The sequence below is a fragment of the Stegostoma tigrinum genome, chromosome 3 (assembly GCF_030684315.1).
Source record: "Stegostoma tigrinum isolate sSteTig4 chromosome 3, sSteTig4.hap1, whole genome shotgun sequence".
Taxonomy (NCBI): domain Eukaryota; kingdom Metazoa; phylum Chordata; class Chondrichthyes; order Orectolobiformes; family Stegostomatidae; genus Stegostoma; species Stegostoma tigrinum.
In genome coordinates, this window is record NC_081356.1 from 127,973,530 (window position 1) to 127,999,298 (window position 25,769).

Here is a 25,769-nt window from a genome sequence, read left to right on the forward strand (position 1 = left end):
TGATAGCGATCACAATTCTGTTATGTTTACTTTAGTGATGGAAAGGGATAAGTGTAAACCACTGGGCAAGAGTTATAGCTGGGGGAAAGGCAATTACGATGAGATTAGATTTAGGGAGCATAGGATGGGGAAGGAAACTGCAGGGAATGTGCACATTAGAAATGTGGAGCCTATTCAAGGAAAAGCTCCTGTGTGTCCTAGATAAGTATGTACCTGTCAGGCAGAGAGGAAGCTGTAGAGCGCGGGAGCCGTGGTTTACAAAGGGAGTGGAATCTCTGGTCAAGAGGAAGAAGAAGGTTTATGTTAGGATGAGATGTGAAGGCTCAATTAGGGTGCTTGAGGGTTACGAGGTAGCCAGGAAAGACCTAAAGGGAGAGCTCAGAGGAGCCAGGAGGAGACATGAGAAGTTGTTGGCGGATAGGATCAGGGTGAACCCTAAGGCTTTCTATAGGTATTTAAGGAATAAAAGAATGACGAGAGTAAGATTAGGGCCAATCAAGGATAGTAGTGGGAAGTTGTGTGTGGAGTCAGATGAGATAGGGGAAGCACTAAATGAATATTTTTCGACAGTATTCACTCTAGAAAACGACAATGTTGTTGAGGAGAATACTGAGATACAGGCTACTAGACTAGGTGGGATTGAGGCTCACAAGAAAGAGGTATTATCCTACAGAGTGTGAAGATAGATAAGTCCCCTGGGCTGGATGGGATTTATCTTTGGATCCTCTGGGAAGCCAGGGAGGAGATTGCTGAGCCTTTGGCCTTGATCTTTAACTCGTCATTGTCTACAGGAATAGTGCCAGACAACTGGAGGATAGCAAATGTGGTTCCCCTGTTCAAGAAGGGGAGTAGAGACAACCCTGGTAATTATAGACCAGTGAGCCTTACCTCAGTTGTTGGTAAAATGTTGGAAAAGGTTATAAGGGATAGGATTTATAATCATCCAGAAAAGAATAATTTGATTAGGGATAGTCAGCACGGTTTTGTGAAGGGTAGGTCGTGCTTCACAAACCTTATTGAGTTCTTTGAGAAGGTGACCAAACAGGTAGATGAGAGTAAACCGGTTGATGTAGTGTATATGAATTTCAGCAAGGCATTCAACAAGGTTCCCCACAGTAGGCTATTGTACAAAATGGGGAGGAATGGGATTGTGGGAGATACAGCAGTTTGGGTCGGAAATTGACTTGCTGAAAGAAGACAGAGGGTGGTAGTTGATGGGAAATGTTCATCCTGGAGACCAGTTACTAGTGATGTACCACAAGGGTCGGTGTTGGGTCCACTGCTGTTTGTCATTTTTATAAATGGCCTGGATGAGGGCGTAGAAGGATGGGTTAGTAAATTTGCAGACGACACTAAGGTCGGTGGAGTTGTGGATAGTGACGAGGGATGCTGTAGGTTGCAGAGAGATATAGATAAGCTGCAGAGCTGGGCTGAGAGGTGGCAAATGGAGTTTAATGCGGACAAGTGTGAGGTGATGCACTTTGGTAGGAGTAACCAGAAGGCAAAGTACTGGGCTAATGGTAAGATTCTTGGTAGTGGAGATGAGCCCAGAGATCTCGGTGTCCATGTACACAGATCCTTGAAAGTTGCCACCCAGGTTGACAGGGCTTTTAAGAAGGCATACAGTGTTTTAGCTTTTATTAATAGAGGGATTGAGTTCCGGAACCAAGAGGTTATGCTGCAGCTGTACAAAACTCTGGTGCGGCTGCACTTGGAGTATTGCGTACAGTTCTGGTCACCGCATTATAAGAAGGATGTGGAAGCTTTGGAAAGGGTGCAGAGGAGATTTACTAGGATGTTGCCTGGTATGGAGGGAAGGTCTTACGAGGAAGGGCTGAGGGACTTGAGGCTGCTTTCATTAGAGAGAAGAAGGTTGAGAGGTGACTTAATTGAGACGTATGAAATAATCAGAGGGTTAGATAGGGTGGTTAGGGAGAGCCTTTTTCCTAGGATGGTGACGGCGAGCACGAGGGGGCATAGCTTTAAATTGAGGGGTGAAAGATATAGGACAGATGTCAGAGGTAGTTTCTTTACTCAGAGAGTAGTAAGGGAATGGAACGCTTTGCCTACAATGGGAGTAGATTCGCCAACTTTAAGTACATTTAAGTCATCATTGGACAAGCATATGGACGTACATGGAATAGTGTAGGTTAGATGGGCTTCAGATTGGTAGGACAGGTTGGCACAACATCAAGGTCCGAAGGGCCTGTACAGTGCTGTAATGTTCTATGTTCAATGTTCTATAAGCCTGAAGGATGCTATGAAGACAATCAGTCTTAACAAGATTCTAGTGATAATACTGTTACCAAAAGTAGGTGTGGCCCAAGCTGTTTGAGCCCAGCTGCAACACTGGCGTAAACCTAACAATGTCAAGCTTTGTCCGGGTAGTTGTTGCACACAAATCCAAACCGGCCAATCATCACCCCAACATTTTTTAACGCATTCATGGGATGTGAGCGTCACTGGCTCGGTCAGCGTTTATTACCTGTCCCTAGTTGCCCTTGAGAAGGTGGTGGTAATTTGTCATTTTGAACCACAGCAGTCCACCTGGTGTGGGTCGAGGCACAATGCCATTAGGGAGAGGATTCCAGGTACTTGACTCCGCAGCACAGAAAGAACGGTGATACATTTCCAAGTTAGGCTGGTGATGGCAGCGTTCCCATGCATCTGCTGCCTTGTCCTTGTAGATGGAAGTGGTAATGGGTTTGAAAACAGCTGTGTAAGGTTCTTTGGTGAATTTTTGCAGTGCATCTAGTAGATAGTACCCAATGTTGCTATTGAGCATCGTGCGGGAGGCAATGGATGTTTGTGGATGTAGGGTTGGTTTGTCCTGGATGGTGTCAAGCTTGTTGAGTGTTGTCAGCGCTGCACCCATCCAGGCAAGTGGGGGTTGTTCCATCACACTCCTGACTTAAGCCTTGTAGATGATGGACTTGTTTTAGGGAGTCAGGAGGTGAGTTACTCACCTGGAACTAAGGTTGTAGTCTGAGAATTGGGGCTAGACCATTCAAGAAAGATGTTCAGAAGCACTTCAACACACAAAGGGTAGTCGAGATTTGGAAATCTCTTCCACAACTGGTCGTCGTCATTGGATCAGTTGTAAATTTTAACGAAATACAGGACAGAAACAGACCCTTCTATCCAACTTCATGCTGACCAGATGTCCCAAATTAATCTAGTCCCATTTGCCAGCATTTGGCCCTCATCCCTGTGCACCCTTCCTATGCATATACCCAAAATATGCTGATGATAATTTTTGAAATAAATGTATTCAGGCTATGGACTGAAGGCAGGTAAACGGAGTTAGGCCATAGATCAGCCATGATTCCATTGAATGGTGGAACAGATTTGAGGGACTGAATAGCCTACTTCTGGTCATGTGTCCTATGTTCTCAATGCATGCTTCCTCGCCTCTGATCTGATCTTGAAAATTTTTGATGGTAGCAAAGTGTCATAAATGAATACAGATTGATTCTCTGCTCATCACTGCAGAGTTTGTGTTCTGCCAGGGGCACTCTTCGCCTGACCTCACTCCAACATTGGTCCAAACACAGACAAAAAATTAGAGCAGTTTCTCTTAAAATCAAGGCCACATTTGACTGAGTGTGGTATCAAAGAGGTTTAGCAAAACTAAAGTCAATGGGAACCAGGGAAATCACTGCTGGTTGGAGCCATATCTGGCAATTAAGAAGATCGTTGTTGCTGTTGGAGGTCAGTCATCTCAGCTCCAGGACATCTCTGTAGGAGTTCTTCAGGGTAGTGTCTCAGACCCAAATGTCTTCAGCTGCTTCATCAATGACCTTCCCTCCATCACAAGGTCAGAAGTGGGGATGTTCGCCGATGATTACACAATATTCAGCGCCATTTGCGCCTCCTCAGATACTGAAAGCAGCCCATGTTCAAACACATGATACAGTTCATTTCATGTTAGCATGTAGTTGCAGGGTACATTGGTGATCCAGATATTCCAGCCAGGATGGGATCCCTGTCCCCAACCCTGATCCGATTAAAAATTACGTACTTGTATTTTCATGACTTATGATCTGGAGATTCCAGAGCCCTCATGTTCTGAACCTGATTAGAAACCCACAAATCTAACTGTGCAGGAAATCTTCATTGACACCATGCCTCATTTTATAGCACTGGATGGCATACTCTGAAGTCTAACTACCCAGAAGGCGTTTTCACATTTGCTTCAATTTTTTTCGGGGCATCTATTAAGTGAGTCAGAACCCTCAGATTCCTTGGTCTTCAAGGGAATTTGCAGAATGTTCCAAACACTGGAAATTTACTCACGAGAATTTTCACCATCCCAGACAATTGCCTCTGAATTTGTGGCATTAAGAGCTTTGCCCCCCCCCCCCCCAAAAGATCCTGATGTGTCACTCCAGTTTTTCCAGCTCCAAGAATATCTGGCTGTTGGAATATCCCATTGTTCTCAAGACTTTGAATTATAGAATCTCTACAGTGTGTAAGCAGGCCATTTGGCCCATCAAATGTGCACCAACCCTCTGAAGAACATCTCACTCAGACACATCCCCTACCCTGTCCCTGTGATCCCTGTGTTTCCCATGTAGCCTGCACATCCCTGGACACTATGGGCAATTTAGCATGGTCAACCCATGCAGCCTGCTTGTCTTTAGGCTGTGGGAGGAACCCGGAGCACGTGGAGGAAACCCACACAGACAAAGGGAAAATGTAAAAACTTCGCACAGGCAGTCACCCAAAGGTGGAATCGAACATGGGTCCCTGGCGCTGTGAAGCAGCACGGCCAAGAGCAAAGGTTAGCTTTCACTCCTTTGAGCTCCTAAGCTGTTCTGGTGTTATCGCATTGGGTGGTACTTACAGCACTTTTTGTATTGGGCAGCCTTTCAGATAGAAACATAGAGAATAGGAGCATTGGGCCCTTCGAGCCTGCTCTGCCATTTAATATGATTATGGCTGATCATCCAACTCAGTATCCCACTTTCTCTCCTCACTTTTTGATCCTCTAATCCCAAGAACTATAGCTAACTCTTTCTTGAAAAACATTCAATGTTTTTGCCCCAACTCCTTTCTGTGGCCGAGAATTCCACAGGCTCATCACTCTCGAGGTGAAGAAATTCTCCCTCTGACCTTGTGATGGAAGGAAGATCATTGATACAGCTTATGAAGCTTGTTGAGGTTTGATAAGATACTCAGCAATAGTCCACCCTGCTTCCTTCCACAATGCCTGACATCTCCACATGCGTCATCTAGGAGGACAAGGGCAGCAAATACATGGGAATGCCACCCCCTGCAAGTTCCCCTTCAAGCCCCTCACCATCCTGACTTGGAAATAAATCACCTTTCCTTCACTGTCACTGGATCAAAATTCTGAAACTCTCTCCCTAATAGCATTGCGGGACAACCTACAGCACATGGACTGTAGCAGTTCAAGAAAGCAGCTCACCACCACCTTCTCAAGGACAAATAGGGACGGACAATATACCCAGCCAATGGCACTCATGGGTGATGGCAATCCAGCTGGTCACAGGAATCCTTAATAGAATCACTGTCAAGGCAATGGCGGTGATCCCCATTGGAATTCAATGGGCCCTCTCTCGTGCCTCTTTGTTTGGATTATTGTTGCTGAGGTCACTGTGATCTCTGACACCCCTAACCTCTCATCTCTGACTATCCCTCTGCTGGAGGTGCTTGATTGGCAGGAGGAGTTTGAGAGCCTCCGTCCACCATTCACCTCCTCCTCCAATAACGCCCAGCTCATTGAATCACATTGATCCCTGTTTCCTTTTGCAGTGCTGAGATCAGAAGCAGCTGTCACATGTGAGCTGTTCCTGATCACAGCAACAGGGTAAGTGCCCAGCAGCTCATGGTCTTTCAGCATCTAGGGCTTTGGGTAAAGGTTGATGGAGTTATGAAGGGAAAATGCCCACTATCCTCTCACAGAACTCCTGTCCCACACCTGCGGATTGGTTAATTGTTAACTCGTCTAACAAAGTACCCAAATCATCTCAAACCTCCACAAGGCATTATAGATTGGCTTAGCATAGAAACAGGCCATTCTGTCCATTGTACCTGTGCTAGCTCTACCAGTCAATCCATTCTCTCTGCATGGCCCTACAAACATGAACTCTTTGGTTATTTATCCTAATCCCTTGTAAAAGTGATACCTGAATATTTTTCCATCACCATTTCTGATCTAGAATCATGGAATGATACAGTACATCATAAGGCCATTCAACCTATCATGTAAATACTGGATCTCTGCAAGATTAGCTTAGCCACTTGCCCATTTCCTGCCTTTTCCCTGTAGCCCTGATTATTTTTTTGTTCTCTTCAGATAAATATCCTTTGGAAAACCATGATTGCATCTTTCTCGATCGTCCTCTCAAGAAGTCTTTACCATTCGCTATGTTTAAAAATAAAACTTCCCCGCAGGTCACTACTTGCTTATTTTGCCAATGTGCGCTCTTCTGTTCTTGATTTTTTCCACCAATGAGAACGGTTTCTTTCTCTAGACCCCCTCAAGATTTTGGAAACTTCTCCTCTCAATCTACTCTTCTCCAGATACCCAGTAATCTTCAAGAACTTTGCCAGATCTCCTCTCGGCCTTCTGTGTTTCAAGGAGAACAGTCCCAGGTTCTCCAATCTAGCTTCAGAACTGAAGCTCCTCATCCCTCGGACTATTTGTGTAAACATCTTCTGCATGGTCTCCAAAATCTTCTGGTACTTACTAAAGGGTGGTGTCCAGAACTGGATGCAGAACTGACCAGCGAATGTAAGTACTAAACAAGTGAATTCCAACTTTGGAAAACATGTGATTTGAATGTGGAAGAAGTGTAAAAAAAAACATAGGTGCTAGGAAGCTGGGAAGTAGGAAATGCTTGAAGTTATAGGTAAATGTACAAAGGCGAGGGCTCCCAAAAGCTAGCTGACTGTCTGACCATTGGTTCCCAGGAAACGAACAGTAAGATGGGACCTCCATTCATCCCAAGAATGTTGCTGAGTCTCTGGCTTGTCGTTTGGGATCAAAGTCATGCTCCATATTTGCAGGTCAGCCTCTCAGAGCCTGCACAGGATTTTACTTGGGGTAGGGCTTTGAGCAGCTTGGTTGAGGTGAGGTTGAGGCCTGTGCAGGGCCCTTGTGCTATAGATATTGCCTTTAATCTTGGGCAGAAAACTTGGAGGTTATGATAAAAGAGAGAGGAATATGGTCATGGGGTGGGAAGAAGTTCCAGAGATGCGGAAGGATGTGAATGATTTTCAGGAGCAGAATTTGAACACAGGGTCTATCTCTTATGTTCTGCAATGTACAGCTGGAGTAAAAATATTCCTCACACTTAATTCAAAGCATCTTTGTATACAATGAAAACAAATGACTACATTACAATTTGGCACAGAATGTGAAATAAATCACTATGGGAGGCAGCAAATAAATGTAAAGTGGAACACCAACCTGTCTCCGCCTCCCTAACCTGTTCTTCCTCTCACCCATCCCTTCCTCCCACCCCAAGCCGCACCCCCATCTACCTACTAACCTCATCCCACCTCCTTGACCTGTCTGTCTTCCCTGGACTGACCTATCCCCTCCCTACCTCCCCACCTATACTCTACTCTCCACCTATCTTCTTTTCTCCCCATCTTCGGTCCGCCTCCCCCCCTCTCCCTATTTATTCCAGAACCCTCACCCCATCCCCCTCTCTGATGAAAGGTCTAGGCTCGAAACGTCAGCTTTTGTGCTCCTGGGATGCTGCTCGGCCTGCTGTGTTCATCCAGCCTCACATTTTGTTTTAAAGTGGAACACTACTCTGATGCACAAGACAATGAGAAACACCAGCAGGAGTAGTCCATCTGTCCCTTCAAAACTCTTCTGCCATTCAGTAAGATTGTGGCATCTATCACAACCCCACCTTCCAACACTGTGTCCATTTCCCTTCATTGCCTTTGCAACTAGATTGGCAGGGCGTATCAGGGCAGGACTTATACATCTAATGGTAAGCTCCTGCTGAACAAAGAGATATTGTGGTGCAGGTTCACAGTTCTTTGAAAGTAGATTTGCAGGTAGACTGGGTAATGAAGAAAGTATTTGGGACACTTGCCTTTATTGGTCAGTGCATTAAGTATATAAATTAGCAATTTGTGGCTGTACAGGACAATGGTTGGACCACTTTTGGAATGCTACATTTAGTTCTGGCCTCCGCGCTGTAGGAAAGATGTTGTTAAACTTGAAAGAACAAGAACAGAGAACAAAGAAAATTACAGTACAGGAACAGGCCCTTTGGCCCCCCAAGTCTGTACCGACATGCTGCCTGTCACAACTAAAACCCCCTACACTTCCAGGGACCGTACTCCTCTATTCCCATCCTATTCATATATTTGTCAAGATGCCCTTTAAAAGTCGCTATAGTATCTGCTTCCACTACCTCGCCTGGCAGTGAGTTCCAGGCACACACCGCCCTCCGTGTAAAAAACTTGCCTCGTACATCACCATTAAACCTTGCCTCTCATGCCTTAAACATATGCCCTTCGGTAACTGACTCTTGCACCCTGGGAAAAAGCTTCTGACTGTCCACTCTGTCCATGCCCTTCATAGTCTTGTAGACCTCTATCAGGTCACCCCTCAATCTCTGTCATTCCAGTGAGAACAACACAAGCTTCTGCAACCTCCCTTCATAGCTAATGCGCTCCATATCAGGGTCCATACCTGGCAACATCCTGGTAAATCTTTTCTGCACCCTCTCCAAAGCACCACAACCTTCTTGTAGTGTGGCAACCAGAATTGAACACAATATTCCAAATGCGGTCTAACCAAAGTTCTATAAAGCTGCAACATTACCTGTCAATTTTTAAACTCAAAGTCCCAGCCGATGAAGGCAAGCATACCAAATGCCTTGTTGACTACCTTTTCCAGGTTCAGAATACGTTTACAAAGATGTTGCTAAAGCTGGAGGGTTTGAGCTATAGGGAGAGGCTGAATAGGCTGGGGCTATTTTCCCCGGTGCGTCAGAGGCTGAGGGATGACCTTAGAAACATTTATAAAATCATGAGGGGAATGGATAGGGTACACAGGCCAGGTCTTTTTTCAAGGGTAGGGGAGTCCAAAACTAGAGGGCATATGTTTAAGGTGAGAGAGGAAAGAGTTAAAAGGCACTGAAGGGGTAACCTTTTCACACAGAGGGTGGTGCGCATATGGAATGAGTTGCTAGAGGACGTAGTCGAGACTGGTACAATTAGAACATTTAAATGGTGTATGGATGGGAACATGAATAGAGTTTTTGTGCTCCTAAGATGCTGCTTGGCCTGCTGTGCTCATCTAGCTCCACACCTTGTTATCTAGGAGCATGAATAGGAAGGGTTTAGAGGGAAGTGGACTAAATGCTGGCAAATGGGATGAGATTAGTTCAGGATATTTGGTCAGCATGGGCGAGTTGAACCAAAGGGACCTCTTCCATGCCGTATATTTCAATGACTCTAGATATCTGTCTATCCTTGTTGGGTGCACCCTCTCAGGAGATGAATTTCAAAGATGGACAACAGCTTGTGTGAAGAAAACTCCCACCCTCCCAATTCAAAATGGCCAACCCCTTGTTTTGAGACTGTGGTTCCTCATTCCACACTGTCCAATGAAAGGATAAGGACCTAGCCATGCCAAACCCCAAGAAAATGAGAAATGTTTCCATGAGATCCCTCTAAACACCAAGGGAATAGGGTGGTGTTGGGACAATGACATTGCCACAATAATTCAGAGATCCAGTCTTCAGTTCTGGGAATGTGGCTTCAAATTATGGTATTTAAATGCTATTAATTTATAATTTAAAATCTAGACTTAGTAATGGCGATTATGACCCAACTGATTTACTAATGTCCTTTAGGAAAGGAAATCTGCCTTCCTTACCCAGTCTGGCCTATATGGGATTCCAGACCCACAGAAATGTGGTTGGCCCTTAATTGCTCTCTGAAATGCTTGAGAGAACCAAACAGGTCAATAACAGACTGGCAGGAAATTCTGGTCTTGCTAGCAACACCCCACATTCCCTGAGAGAATGTAACTCTTGTCTCTCCTCATATGACAATCCTTCTGTCCCAAGGAAAACTTCATTGCATGCCCCTCAAAGTCAAGCCTTCTTGACTTTTCTGAAGAAGAGTCTAGGCCCGAAACGTAAGCTTTCCTGCTGCTCTAAAGCTGCCTGACCTGCTGTGTTCATCCAGCTCCACACATTGTTATCTCAGACTCCAGCATTAGCAGTTCCTACTACCCCTTAGAGTCAAGTCTGTTCTTCCTTAAATCAAAACAGTGAACTGTTTACCAGATGTTGCCTCATCAAGGCCCAACATAATTCTCGTAAAAATTCTGTTTTCGTATCTTCCAATCATTTTAGAATAAAGAGTCATTGAGTCATAAAACACAAAAGAGGGCCGTTGGCCCATTTATTCTGTGCCAACATATTTACACCAATCCCATAGTCTGCAGGAGAGAATAAAAATACTGGATCAAAACCCCTGGGTTTTTAACAGAACTTTTAAAACAAAAAGAAAGACAGCTGGGCAATGCTCTGGGATGTACAATCACAGGGATAGCTGTCTAGAACCATGGTTCAGTTAGAAATCCTATTCGTGCCTTCACCCAAAATAACAATGAACCAGAGCTAAGGCAGCAGCTTCAGACATCTTGGACTCTTCAGAGATACCAAAGCATTCAACAACATTTAATATTCATTTGCAGAAATACTGGACATTCCGCTAAATCAAAACATATTCATACCTACTCCAGTGCTCAGGAAGTCCATTCAGCCCTGAGAGGAGGAGCACTAGCTCAACAGATTTGGGAGGTGATAACGGAACACACAGTTGGTATACCTGTTGGTCCTGATCTGGGAGAGAAAGAGACAGCCATCCCTGCAGCTACCAACAGAAGAGAGATCCCAGGCAGCCACTCTCCCCAAGAGGTACCTGCACAACTATCTCCCTGAAACCTACTGACACAGGGCTGTCCCGTTCCAGGGGAACCAACGGCAACCGACCACGACCAGCAGATTTGAAGGCTGACCACTTCCGCAAAGCACCGACATGACTGATAAGGTCTCAGGCACATTCTGAGGTGAAATCCGGCTCACAAAGCTACCACTAAGTAAGGAAAACCAAGTTGTCAAACCAGACTGAAGGCCTACACTGTCTGAAATCTTCAACAGAGTACAACGCTACTGCAGTGGGAACAGCCAGCTGTATTTCAAAATCATGTTTATCCCCAGTGGTGGGTGTATTCCCTCGAGAGCCAAAGTATCCAACCTAGCTAGCAGGGAGGGGAGGGTGGGTTGGTGACAGTGTGGGGCACCCCAAAGTCAGGTTCAGGAAGTTTTATTAAAGTGTCTGAGTTTGCAACTACTGTTTAGTTTTTAATAGTAATTAGCTAATAGTATCACTGTTTTGAATTTGCCTTTTACACTCTTGTATTTTTATTCACATTTGTTTCATTGCCCTGTGTATTACTTTTGCTTTCAATCTATTTCTTGTGATAAATGCACCTTTGCATTTAATAAACACAGAGATTCTTTGCCCTGAAACACGTGTCTACTGCCTCCTTCACTTCACATTCCGAAATTAAGTACTGGGTCAGAACCAGGAACCTGTGGGTGATTCGAGCCACCTAAAATTCAGCAGATTACTGATCACAAACCAGAATCCCGACAAGTCTGCAACATCAATGACCTTATTTGCTTGCACTGCCCTTGTGTTAACTTTCTTTAGTCCATTCACTGACATTTTCCTGTCCACATTTTCAAATATATTGTGGTATTATGTTTCTAAATTAGTGAACTTTGCACTTTGCAGCAACATTTTGCCATGATTTGGCCATTCAGCCATCCTGTCTAGATTGTTTTGCACCTTTCTGCTATTCTCCTTATGGCTTATTATCCTACCTTGTCATACTGCAGTTAATTACAGGAACAGCAGACCAAATCCTGGAAGAAACCCTAACGGAAAGCAACCTTACACACTGTCCCGAGCCCTGACAAGAAAGATCTTGCTGTATCCGTGTTTATGACGACATTGATACAAGAGAGGAGTGTCAAATCCTGAGTTCGTATTTCCCAAGTAGCACATTAAGCCTCCTCTAGTTGATGCACTCTGACAGCTGATTGGTCAGTGATGGGAGGATGCGGTGTTGGGAGGAAGTGAAGGCTGCTATTACAGAATTCTAAGTTCTACTCGTGTCAAAGCTGGAAGATGCAAATAAATTCCAGCAAAGCAATCCCCAAATATTGCTAAAACAGAAATGGGAATTGAATTGCATTGTCTTGTACTGCTGAAATGCAAGAAAAACAAATTTAGAAAGGGAAGTCCAAGTTACACAGTGGGAAGGGGTTGCTGTCTCGGTTGACCATGATCAGCGTGGAAACACAGCAGGGATTGTTAACTGTCAATCTCGGTAAACTTACCAAACTCTTGATAAATGTATTAAACTTAGTAAGCTTACATAAGGTACGATTTGCCTGCATAGCACACAAAACAATACTTTTCACTGTATCTCAGTACATATGATAATAATAAATCAAATCAAACCACATGTGATAAAAACCGAAAGAACTGCGGATCCCAAGGAATGGTCACTGGTCCTGAAAGGTTAACTCTGATTTCTCTCCACAGATGCTGCCAAACCAATTTCAGACCAGGATATAGATACTGATTTGGTCAGGGGACGCCCTTTCCTCATTAAAAAAGGAGTGTCCATGTGAGGACATAATCCTTTTGCCTTTAAAGAACAACGGTCAGTATTGTTTTGATTTTGTATGTTAAACAACTCAAATATTGCCCCTTCGATTGATGTAATCGAAAGGAAACTTTAAGAAATAAGGAAAAAGACAAGATTTGTATTGATACAGCAAACTCCATGCCCTCACACTTTCCCAGAAAGCTCTGCATATACTGGAGGTACTATTCAGAGACACTCACTAGTCTCAATTTCCAGAATTTATTAACCAAGTGGAAATTCCACCAGCAGCTGTGGTGGCAATTAAGCCCACATTTCCAAACTGAACATTCCTCTTTTTTATTTGTGCATGGGATGTAGGTATCGCTGGCCAGGCCAGGATTTATTGCCCATCCCTAATTGCTCAGAGGGTAGTTAAGAATCAAGTCACATGTCGGCCAGACTGGGTAAGCATGGCAATTTCCTTCCCTGAAGGACATTAGTAAACCAGATGGGTTTTTCCCCAACAATCGACAATGGATTCTGGTCATCACCTGATCCTTAATTTCAGATTTTTTCCAATTGAATTCAACTTCCACCACCTGCTTTACCAGGATTCAAACCTTCATGTGCAGAACATCACCTGGGTCTCTGGATTAACAACCCAGAGATAATAACACTGGGCTGTTGCCTCCCTTGGGCTGTTAGCGCACAGTTATAGAACATAGAACATTACAGCACAGTACAGGCCCTTTGGCCCTTGATGTTGTGCTGACCTCTCATACCGATCTCAAGCCCATCTAACCTACACTACTCCATGTACGTCCATATGCTTGTCCAATGACGACTTAAATGTACCTAAAGTTGGTGAATCTACTACCGTTACAGGCAAAGCGTTGCATTCCCTTACTATTCTCTGAGTAAAGAAACTACCTCTGACATCTGTCCTATATCTTTCACCCCTCAATATAAAGCTATGCCCCCTTGTGCTCGCCGTCACCATCCTAGGAAAAAGGCTCTCCCTATCCACCCTATCTAACCCTCTGATTATTTTATATGTCTCAATTAAGTCACCTCTCAACTTTCTTCTCTCTAATGAAAACAGCCTCAAGTCCCTCAGCCCTTCCTCGTAAGACCTTCCCTCCATACCAGGCAACACCCTAGTAAATCTCCTCTGCACCCTTTCCAAAGCTTCCACATCCTTCTTATAATGCGGTGACCAGAACTGTACGCAATACTTCAAGTGCAGCTGCACCAGAGTTTTGTACAGCTGCAGCATAACCTCATGGTTCCAGAACTCGATCCCTCTATTAATAAAAGCTAAAACACTGTATGCCTTCTTAACAGCCCTGTCAACCTGGGTGGCAACTTTCAAGGATCTGTGTACATGGACACCGAGATCTCTCTGCTCGTCTATACTGCTAAGAATCTTACCATTAGCCCAGTACTTTGCCTTCTGGTTACTCCTACCAAAGTGCATCACCTCACACTTGTCTGCATTAAACTCCATTTGCCACCTCTCAGCCCAGCTCTGCAGCTTATCTATGTCTCTCTGCAACCTACAGCATCCCTCGTCACTATCCACAACTCCACCGACCTTAGTGTCGTCTGCAAATTTACTAACCCATACTTCTACGCCCTCATCCAGGTCATTTATAAAAATGACAAACAGCAGTGGACCCAACACCGGCCTTTGCGGTACACCACTCGTCACTGGTCCACATGATGAACATTTCCCATCAACTACCACCCTCTGTCTTCTTTCAGCAAGCCAATTTCTGATCCAAACTGCTATATCTCCCACAATCCCATTCCTCCGCATTTTGTACAATAGCCTATTGTGGGGAACCTTATCGAATGCCTTGCTGAAATCCATATACACTACATCAACCGGTTTACTCTCATCTACCTGTTTGGTCACCTTCTCAAAGAACTCGATGAGGTTTGTGAGGCACGACCTTCCCTTCACTAAACCGTGCTGACTATCCCTAATCAATTTATTCTTTTCTGGATGATTATAAATCCTATCCCTTATAACCTTTTCCAACACTTTACCAACAACTGAGGTAAGGCTCACTGGTCTATAATTACCAGGGCTGTCTCTACTCCCCTTCTTCAACAGGGGAACCACATTTGCTATCCTCCAGTCTTCTGGCACTGGCAGGCTTCCATTATAGGATCCCTACAGTGTTGAAGCAGGCCATTCAGCCCACTAGGTCACCACCTTCTCTCAATTACACAGCATTTCTCAGCAATACCCCTTCTCACCACTTCTGCACTGCTATCACTGTCCCAGCCTTTCACCTTTGATCCACTTTCTCCAAACCCCAACCTTCCCTCCAATTTTCTTTGCTCTAACGGAACTCAATTCTCCACCTTCTGCTCCCCCATGCCCTCTCAACTCCTTCAAGGGCTAATGTAAGGAGCTCTGAGTCTCCTTGCCCTCAAGTATTTTTCTTCCTGCTCTTCCCCATCTGGCCTTTGTTCTGACTAGCTTCCATCAAACAGGCTTAGCACATTCAACTGATATGAATTGGAATGAATAACAGCTATGTCCAATGCTTTATTTTCTATCTCTCCCTCTGTCTCACATGCGATATAAGTCAAAATCTCCGTTTCACAGACGGATGCAATTACTGTTGAACTTTTTTGTCAATAAAACCCAGATGAACTTATTGAATGGCTTCAAGATTCAACTGTGATTCTTATAAGCTTCTGCTTTACGGTAACTCTCAAGCCTCTGAGCGTGACGGTTGTGGGTTCAAGTCCAGCTCCAGAATTTTGATGCATATTTGAGACTGGCCAATGTGGTGGCCCAGGCTTTCATTATGGGATCCCTACAGTGTGGAAGCTGGCCATTCAGCCCATCAAATCTGCACCTACCCTCCAAAGAGCATCCCACCCCTTACCATATTCCTGCCTTTCCCACCCTAGACGCAATGGGCAATTTAGCATGGCCAATCCACCTAACCTGCACATCTTTGGACTGTGGGAGGAAACTGGAGCGCCGGCAGGAAACCCACACAGACACAGGGAGAATGTGCAAACTCCACACAGTTGCCCGAGGGTGGAATCAAACCCGGGTCCCTGGCGCCGTGAGGCAGCAGAGCTAGCCGCTGAGCCACCGTGCCACCCCTTTTCTTTCTATAAGGTATGGAGACTCTGTGCTCACCATCACCACGCCCCCGCCCCAGTTCTCTAGAATCATAGAAACGCTACAGTGTGGAAGCAGGCCCTTCGGCCCAACCAGTCCACACTGAACCAAAGCAGCAATGCTAACCACTGACTCACCGCGTGCTACCCCACTTAATTTAATCTACTTGATTTAATCTGGAGAGGGTGGTACAATGGCTTGGTGGTAAGCAGTACTGCCTCAAATCACCAGGGACTTTAGTTTGATTCCATCCTCGCGTGACTGTCTGTGTGGCATTTGCACATCCTCCCCGTGTCTGCAAATGAGGCGTGACGACAAAGGTGTCCCCTTCCTTGAACCACTGGAAGTAAACAATCGTTTGGTGTTATTTAGATGGGAGATCTGCTGAAGTCTCCACTATACCAAGCTAATATTTATACCTCAATTAATTTATCTTCTCATGATCACGTTACTGACATGGGAGATTGCTGTGCGCATTTACATTTGTCTTTATGACAACTGTTTAAAAAAAGTCATTCATTGATTTTAAATTACTTGGGCACATTATTGAGGTCACAAACAGCTCTGTATAAATACAAAATTGGTTTCAGAAATTGCAGACCCTTTCTCCCTCACTGATGGCAGTCTCTCTTACTCATTGCTGGTTCTTCAGTTAGAACCAAAGAATCCCTACATTCAGCCCATCACGTCCACAGAGACCATCTGAACAGCATCCCACCTAGAAACAGCCCCGATCTTATTCCTGTGATCCTGCATTTCCCATGGTTAGTCCACCTAGCCTGCACATCCTAGGAACTCTGGACAAGTTATCACAGCCAATCCACCTAACCTTTGCATCTGTTGGAGTGTACGAGATCATCCAGAGAATACCCATGCACACAGGGGAAGAATGTGCAAACTTTGTACCTGAAGGTGGAATTGAACCTGGGTGCCTGCAGCTGTGAAACAGCAGCGCTAACCATTGAGCCATGGTGCCATCCAGTTGACTTTACTGTTTGAAATTCTTTGACGAGGAGAAGTTACAATAGATCCATAATCAGTTTTTTTCGGTCTCTGACAGACACTCTAAAGAAGAAAATTTTTCAAATGTGTCTTTCTTGGCATTGATTCCAGTGAAAAGTATGGAGCAAAAAACAGTACGAGCTAAATAAAACCATCTCACCATCAGACTGAACATACATATTAGGAGCAGGCTTAGGCCGTTTCACACCTGATTCAACATTTGATGAGATCATGGCTAATATGGTTATGGCCTCTTCCTTTATATTCATCAGAATGGGGCAGCACGGGCTAATCCAACATTTATTGCCAGTCCCTAATTGCCCATGAGAAGGTGAGCTGCCATCTTGAACTGCTTCAGTCCTGGGGTGTGTGGATACTTCTGGGGCTGTTAGAAAGGGAATTGTAAAGCTTTGACTGAGCTATACTGAAGGAATGGCGATATATTTTCAAATCCGGATGGTGAGTGGCTTGGTGATGGTCGTATTCCCATGCTTCTGTAGTGATGATGGGTTTGTACAGTACTATTGGATGAGTCTTGGTGAGTTGTGTTGTGTAGACGGTACACACTGCTGCCCCTGTGCATCCCTGAGGAGGGCCTCAACTTGACTCTTCTGTCTACTCTCTGTACCCTTTGACTCCCTTTTCAATCAAGTATCTAACTCAACTTTCAAATTATTCGTTGACTGTTCCTCCACTCATCTCTGGGGAGAAGACGCTGAGAAACTAGTGACCCTATCACCTTAAATGGTATACTTGCCATTTCTCTCTTCAAACCAGTCTCTCCCACAAGGGCTTTTGAAGCTGGTGAAGTCCACATTGATACAATTGGGCTGCAGGGTTCCAGCTCCACACTTTGCTATCTTGGATTCTCCAGCATCTGCAGTTCCCATTATCTCTGATACACTTATTCATAATGTCACCTTTAGTACAGGCTAATGTAAAGGAGGCACGAGTTCAAATCCTAGGACAGCAGTAAGTAAATCTGGCTTACTTTCAGGTGTTGTACCAGCCCATCTGATGCTCTTTTCAGGAAGGAATTCCACCACACATACCTGGTCTGCATGTGACACCAGACTCATAGAAATGTGCTTGACTCTTCATGGTAGAATCATAGAGACCCTACAGTGTGGAAGCAGACAAATCTGGGCGCACAGTGGCTCAGTGGTTAGCACTGCAGCCTCACAGCGCCAGGGACCTGGGTTCGATTCCAGCCTCGGGTGACTGTCTGTGCAGAGTTTGCACATTCTCACTGTGTCTGCGTGGGTTACCTCCAGGTGCTCTGATTTCCTCCCACAGTCCAAAGATGTGCATGTTCGGTGGATCGGCCATGCTAAATTGCCCGTAGTGACAGGAGTGTGTGGGTTATAGGGGGATGGGTCTAGGTGGGATGCTTCAAGGGGCAGTGTGGACTTGTTGGGCCAAAGGAACTGTTTCCACACTGTAGGGAATCTAATCTAAAAAAAAAATCGGCCCATCCAGTCCATTCTGAACCTCCAGAGAGCATCCCACTCAGACCCAGCTCCCCACCCTATCTATATAACCTTGTATTTTCCATGGCCTATCCACCTAGCCTGCACATCTTTGGACTGTGGGAGGAAACCGAAGCACCCGGAGGAAACCCACACAGGCACAGGGAGAATGTGCAAACTCCACACAGGCAGTCGCCCGAGGCTGGTATAAAACCTGGGCACCTGATACTGTGAGGCATCTGTGCCACCGTGTCACCTAACAACTTCACAAGCCATACAGTTCAAGGGCAACTTGGAATGGACAATCAATGATGGCCTTGGCACGCATCTAGTGAATGAATGAATGAAGACAAAAAAAACATAAATCCCAGTAAAAGGACACTGCACTGATTCACTTGGTCTGGTCAGAATCTCGGCAAATTTGCAGTTGACCCTAAAATCTAGGCCAAAGACACATTAATGAAATGCTGACCCCACAGACTGACTTTAACACGCGATAGGTTATTGTCCCTGCAATGTTAGTGACCCCGTAATATGCAGGAGTGACTTGGAGTGATATGTGTTCGTTAGTACAAAGTGCCACAACTTAAGATGGAAAGTTCAAGCTACGTGTAGCCCGTGGCAAGCTGCCAGAACAGTTTGGAAATACTTATGCGCTGTAAACCATTTCAAGGCGGCTTGTTTTGACCAGGCTGATGGAGAAAAACTAAGATTTCCATTCCTAGGGGGTGATGGTAAAGAATGAACGCAGATTTCAGGCCACTGTCAAATTAACCCAAGGAACACACATTGGAACACCTGAATTTGGAGCAGCTGTGGTTTTTGTGATGCCAAGGAATACAAAGCCATGAACCGGGTGCTGGGTGATAGGATTAGAACAGTTAGGTGGCTGTTCTACACTCGATGGGCTGAAGGACATTTTCCAGTGGTGTAGATCTCTAAGCCTCAGTCCTTTGAAACTGCTCCTCCATTCAATAAGATCATGTTTGTGTTTAGAAATTCCACATTCCCGTCGACTCTTGATAACGTCCGTTTCCTCTGCCTAAAAATAAAATCTCTCCTTAAAATATTGAATGGCCATCATCTTCAGAGGCAGCGAGTTCCAAAGTCATACAATGTGCTGTTGTGGTGCAATCTTCTTCATCTGTGCCCTGAAAAAGTGATCCCTAGTTCTGGGCTTGTTTCGATTCATTCACGGGAGAGCGGCATTTGGCCAGCAATCTTCAAACTGCCCTGGTGGTAGTTAAGAGTCAACCAGTTGTTCTGGGTCTGGAGTCACACATAGGCCAGACCAGGTAAAAATGGCAGTTTCCTTCTCGAAAGTCATTAAGTGAGCGAGATGCGTTTTCCCCCAGCAGTTGACAATGGATTCATGGTCATCATTAGACTTTTAATTCCAGATTTTTAAATTGAATTCAAACTCCACCACCTGTTATAGTGGGATTCAAACCCAGGTCCCACAGCATTCCCCTAGCACTCTTGAATAACAGTCCAGCGATAGTGTCGCCAGCCATCGCCTCCCACAGGAGGAAGTATCCTTTCACATCCACCTTGCTGAGACAATTGAGGGCCTTGCATACTTCAGTTAAACTACCCCTCGCTCTTCTAAATGGCACCACCAACACATTAATTTTGTCATTAATTTAAGACAAGGCATAAGAGGTTAGGAGGAACCATTCAGAAGCGTACTTTTCCATGGGAAACACTCTCTGGAAAACAGAACATGGTGAAATGAAGAATACCACTGTCCCAGAGGACCATTGGCTGTTCTCTCACGAGACGGAGACAGCGGGAGGTGAATCTAACCTGAAGTCCTCAACACCTCCACTGAGGGTGAGATTATTGGACTGTCTCAGTGACCCTTAGCTGCTATGGGAATGGAGCCTGCACTGGTGGTGTTGCAAACTAGCTGTTCCACCACCTGAGCAAACCAATTCCCCACACTCAATTGGGAGAGGCTGAGGTACTGGGATTCGTTCTCAGTTGCTTTTTGGAAGAACAGGCTTGGCGATTGTCTGCCTAATGATCTTCTCACATAATCAGTTCTAAAAATGATTCTGACTTCTCAAGTTAGAGTGCCTAATTCTGGTGTGCTTGTACAATCTGGATTCCCAGTTTCCTCTTGTTAATGTTAGCGAAAGCACCATAATGGGAGGTGTAAAGGGTTTTCGTTTGACTGAGCGAGTTGTGTGCTGCCTAAAGGGGGAGAAGGTGGAAGCTGATACAGTCGTAAATTGAAAGAACGATGCATAAATATGCAAATAAGAAAACACCTGTAGTTCTATGGGGAGTGAGCTGATAGTTTGTAATCAGTGAAATGGTTCTTTCACAGGTATGAGGGGCTGAATGGTCGGATTCTGTGTCGTAGGATTCTACTGCTTTTCTTTTCATGTCAGCCTCTAATGGCGATACAGCGAGGAGAATGGAACAGGCCTGCCAGGTTACGCTGTTGGAATTCCCAGCAACATACTGTGCATGGTTAAAGAGGTTTGTGTGGATGAAGACAGAGGATAACAACAGCCACTATGGTTGGATGCAGCGCCTATTGTGAAATTTGGAATGCAGAGCAAATCATAGTTTGCACTCCACAGATTCACATTAAGCTTTATTTGGAGTGAAAGTTGCTGAGCTGCCAGACACTGGAATGTTGCTTAAGATGGGAAAGGGCAAAACTTAACCAGAGCTTGTGAAAGTAAAGCATGTCTCACAATGAGGCAGGCCCTTAAGGAAGAGAGTGTGGCATCCTGTATATGGTGGTCCCCTCCAAGCCACATTGCCTTCCGAACTTGGAAATATGTTGGCGTTCCTGCAGTGCTGCTGGGTCAAAATCCTGGAACTCCTTCGCTAACAGCACAGTGGGTGTTCCTACAGCACACGGGGCTGCAGAGGTTCAAGAAAGCAGGCCACCACCTCCTTCTCAAGCAACATCTGGGGATGATCTCATCAGCAATGCTCAGATCTAACGAAGAAATTAAGAAATTCCTTACCCCTTTCTTTCCCTGAGGCACCAGAGCCTGTGAAGCAACCGTATGGAGTTTTATAAAGTCACGAGTGGGAATGGAGAGGATGAATAGTCAAGGTCTTTTCTGCGGGTGGGGGAGTCTGAAACTAGAGGGTATCAATTTTAAGGTTGAATGAGGAAAGATTTACCAGTCACCCAAGGGACAACATTTTCATGTGGAGGGTGGTGCATGTATGGAATGAGCTGCCAGAGGAAGTGGTGGAGGCTGGTACAATTACAGCATTTAAAAGACAACTGGATGGGTGTATGAACAGGAAGGGTTTAGAGGAATATGGGCCAAATGCTGGAAAATGGGACTCGATTAATTTAGGGGATATCTGGCTGGCATGGATGAGGTGGAGAGAAGGGTTTGTTTCTCTGCTGCGCAGCCCTATGACTCCAAATCATGATTTACTTAAATAGTCAACATTTCAACTCAAGGTTTCATCTGATCGGGTAAGTAATGTGTGAATTTTACTAATTTATAGTCCTTTGTGTTATCAGCATAAAATGGTGAAAATGTTCCCCATAAAAAACAACAATCACTTGCCTTTATAGACCTCCTCTGACATAGTGAGGTATGGTCTTTTGTAGGGACATTACCGAAGCAAACCCAGCACCAAGCCATATAAAGTGATTAGATTCCCTACAGTGTGGAAACAGGTCCTTCAGCCCAACAAGTCTACACTGCCCCTTGATGCATCCCACCCAGACCCATCCCCCTATAACCCACACACCCCTGAACACTATGGGCAATTCAGCATGGCCAATCCACCTAACCTGCACATCTTTGGACTGTGGGAGGAAACCGGAGCACCCGGAGGAAATCCACACAGACACGGGGAGAATGTGCAAACTCCACACAGACAGTTGCCCGAGGCTGGAGTCGAACCAGAGTCCCTGGCGCTGTGAGGCTGCAGTGCTAACCACTGAGCCACTGTGCCACCCATGATGTGAGGGAAGGTCACCCAGTTCTTGGGAAAAGAGAGAGGCATCAAGAGGAATTAAACAAGGAGGGTTTAGAGGTTTGCAGGAGAAATGCCAGAATAGCTTGTCAAGGTGGCTGTCAACATTAGAGCAATTAAAATCAGGAGATAAACAAAGGACGAGAATTATGGGGATGCGAGGGGCATGGGGTGGAGAAATTCAAAAGGTATGAGGTGAAAGAGGTTATGGAACTGAAGTTACAAAATATCAATTCTCCAGAGAAGATATAAAAACAAAGATGAGAATATTAATTGTGCAAATATATTGGACTCAGGAATATGTTGAAGCAGTCAATGTCCAGATGCAGCAAGTCATGGAGAATATCAGGCTTGGACAAGTACACAGTAACACTGGTGCGACACCAGTGCCTGGCAGTGGCTATCTCCGACAAGAGAGAATCTAACTATTGCCCTTTTATATTCAATCATGTTACCATGACTGAATTCCCTGCTGTCAACATCCTAGGGTTACCATTGACCAGAAACTGAACTGGATTCACCACCTAAAGTAAGTGGCTTCAGAGGCTAGGAATAACTGTGGTGAGTAACTCACCTCCTGACTCTCCACGTCCTGTCTACCATCTACAACGCACAGTCAGGAGTGTGATGGAATACGCCCCCCTTGTCTGGATGAGTGCATCCCCAGCATCAGTTTGACACCATCAGTACAAAGCAGCCCACTTGATTGGCACTACTCCCACAAGCATCCACTCCCTCCATCACCAACTCTCAGTAGCAGCAGTGTGTAACTATCTCCGAGGTGCTCTGCAGAAATTCACTGAAGACTCTCAGACAGCACCCTACAAACTCTCGATCACCTCCATCTAGAAAGACAAGGGCAGTGCATACATGGGAACTCCACCCCCTGCAAGTTCCCCTCCAAACCACTCAATATCCTGACTTGGAAATATATGGCTGTTCCTTCGCTGTCGCCGGGTCAAAATCCTGGAATTCCCTTCGTAAGGGCATTGTGGGTTAACCCACAGCACATGTGCTTCAAGAAGGCAGCTCACCACCACTTTCTTAAGGGCAACTAGGGATGGGCAACAAATGATGATCAGCCAGCGATACCCATGTCCCATGAGTAAATAAAAAACAGGTCATAGAAGCAGAATCTGCATCCGAATCGATTTCATCTGACTGTATCCACAATCAGGGATACTTAATAAAATGTTAAAGCATATTCATCCATGCTTGCAGCAAATGACCCATCCACCTGATTTCAATCGCCTCAGAGCATTCCTAACTGTCCGCCATAAACAGAATGGAGAGAATGCTGAAACCCCAAAGTTAAGCTGCATTTTGGAATGAGATCAATGGAAAGTCTTCATTAGTCGAGTCAACAGCCCTGATACCCTCTCAGCCATCCACACAAGAGCGTTGACATCGTGTCGCCTGGCTAATATCATTCCCAATGGAGAGGGACCTCAATCCTACACCTCTGGCTGAATAAACCATTCGGCACTCAATACATTTCAGTAAAACCCTCAATTTACAGTGCATTCATGGTGTTTAAAGTTTATCGTGTTCTAATTCTTAAAAAAAGAAATAAAATACAATGATGTTTGACATTCTAAAAACCACTGGTCTGGCACACATCCGTCCCAGACCACACAATCTGCCGACTGTCTGCCATTTATTACACACCATCTGGCCTGTGGTCAGAGTTGAGTGCAGAAAGAACCTTCCAATCTTGGAACTGAGTTAATAAGTCAATAAAGCTCAAACATTAATTATTATTTTGTACAATTCTTTTATTCAGCTACATTATGTGGGCAGCACCGGATGGCCCAGCGTTTATTGTCCATCCCCCAGTTGACCTGGAGATGGTGATGGTTAGTGGTCTTCTGCAGCAGTCTATTTGGTCCAAGTCGATGCACAATGTTGTTAGGGAGGGAATTCCAGGATTTTGACGCAGTAACAGTGAAGGAATGGCACTATATTCCCAAGCCAGCAAGGTGAGTGATTGGAGGGGAATGTGAAAGTGGTGGTGTTCCCATATGTCTGCTGCCCTTATCCTTCGAGGTAAAAGTGGTCGTGGGTTTGGAAGGCGCTGCCTAAGGATCTTTGGTGAATTTCTGCTGTGCATCTGGTAGAGAGTCCACACTGCTGCTACTGAGTGCCAGTGGAATGAATGGATGCTTGCAGATGTGGTGTCAATATGGCTACTTTGTCCTGGATGGTGTCAAGCTTCTTGAGTGTTGTTGGGGCTGCACCCATCCAGGCAAGTGGGGAGTATTCCATCATATCCCTGACTTCACCTCATTGTACAAGTTAAATGCCCCAGAGTGAAGCCCATTGCATTGCCCATTGGAGGAGGACTTCAATCTACCAACCAGTGTGCTTGTTAATTGATGTGGATCATTAATATAATTTCTTCAGAGCCCAGCGATGGTGTACATTAACTAATGGAAATGAACAAACAGAAAAGGATCAAAAAGTGCCTCAGACTTACCTGACTGTGGGGCAAGGGTGCCCAGATGCGCGGCACTCCAGACGGACCGCGCTTCCCTCAGCGACCTCTTGACTTTTCAGTTTTTGAATGAACCGGGGAGCGGAGCCGGTGAGGATTTTCTCTGCAGTCTTGGGGACCGTGTCCTTTTCACAGCTCCGCTCGGTCTCAGGACATGGTTCCAAATCAGGCACGGCTGTCAATTTAGATTCCAATGGCGTGGTTTTCCTGGTCTTCGCTTTAGCATAGTCCTTCGGTGAGAGATAGCCGCTGTCGGGTGATGAGCTATCTTCTTCATTGCTCTTATTCTTCCCCTGGCCATGGTTTCTTGGTCTCGCTGTCCTGAAGATAGAGGACAGCTCCTCTATGAATGACACGGCCTTGGTGCAGAACTCATTCCTCGCCGAGCTCTCACTCTGGTAAGTAGGTATCCCTTTCCGTTTGGAGCTGGGGACGGGATTTTCCTCCCCAGAGATGGTTGCAGCCTGTGGGTCGAGTTCCTCAGATGACGAGTCAGTGCTCGGGTGGTCTGGCTGGCCGGGGCTGGTGGCTCGATGGGCAGGTCTGCAATCCGTGCCTCGGTCGACCGCTGTGGCAGAGCTTCCTGGCTGGGCGTTCCTCTTCACAGGCGTTGGCGGGCTAGCCAGCTGCGGAGTGAGTCGGGCTCCAGCCAGAGGGCAGTCCTCTGGCCAACTGGCCGGGGGCCGATGGTGGATATACCGCGAGATGTCTTCCATCTCAGGCTCGGGCTCTGTTTCTTCGGAAGAGCTCTTGGCGATGGCCACCCGTGCCAGATCGAGGCTCTTGCTCATCTCCTCCTGGCTGAGGAATGCCGAGAGCTCAGCTGCAGGGCTGTCGTCCACACCATCCTCCTGGAGGTCCGACAGAGAGTCAAAGTACACGTCGTGTGAGGATGCCTCTGACATCCTGCTCTCACAGTAACTGTCCACTTTCCCACAGGAATTGGTCTCCTTCAGCATTTGAGAGAGGGCCACTGCATGCTCAGAGGGCCCTTCCTGCATACTGAAAATCGAA

General features: G+C 45.6%; 1 protein-coding gene across 2 annotated transcripts in view; it reads right to left on the minus strand.

Annotated features, from left to right (window-relative positions):
* palld (palladin, cytoskeletal associated protein) overlaps positions 1-25,769 on the minus strand; it is a 402,860-nt gene that overhangs the window by 349,711 nt on the left and 27,380 nt on the right. For both annotated transcript variants that reach the window (XM_048528001.2, XM_048528003.2), the window contains exon 2: positions 24,738-25,757. In XM_048528001.2, the coding sequence (XP_048383958.1) occupies positions 24,738-25,756 (1,019 nt within the window). In that variant the 5' untranslated portion in view covers position 25,757. The remainder of the gene's footprint in view (positions 1-24,737; positions 25,758-25,769) is intronic.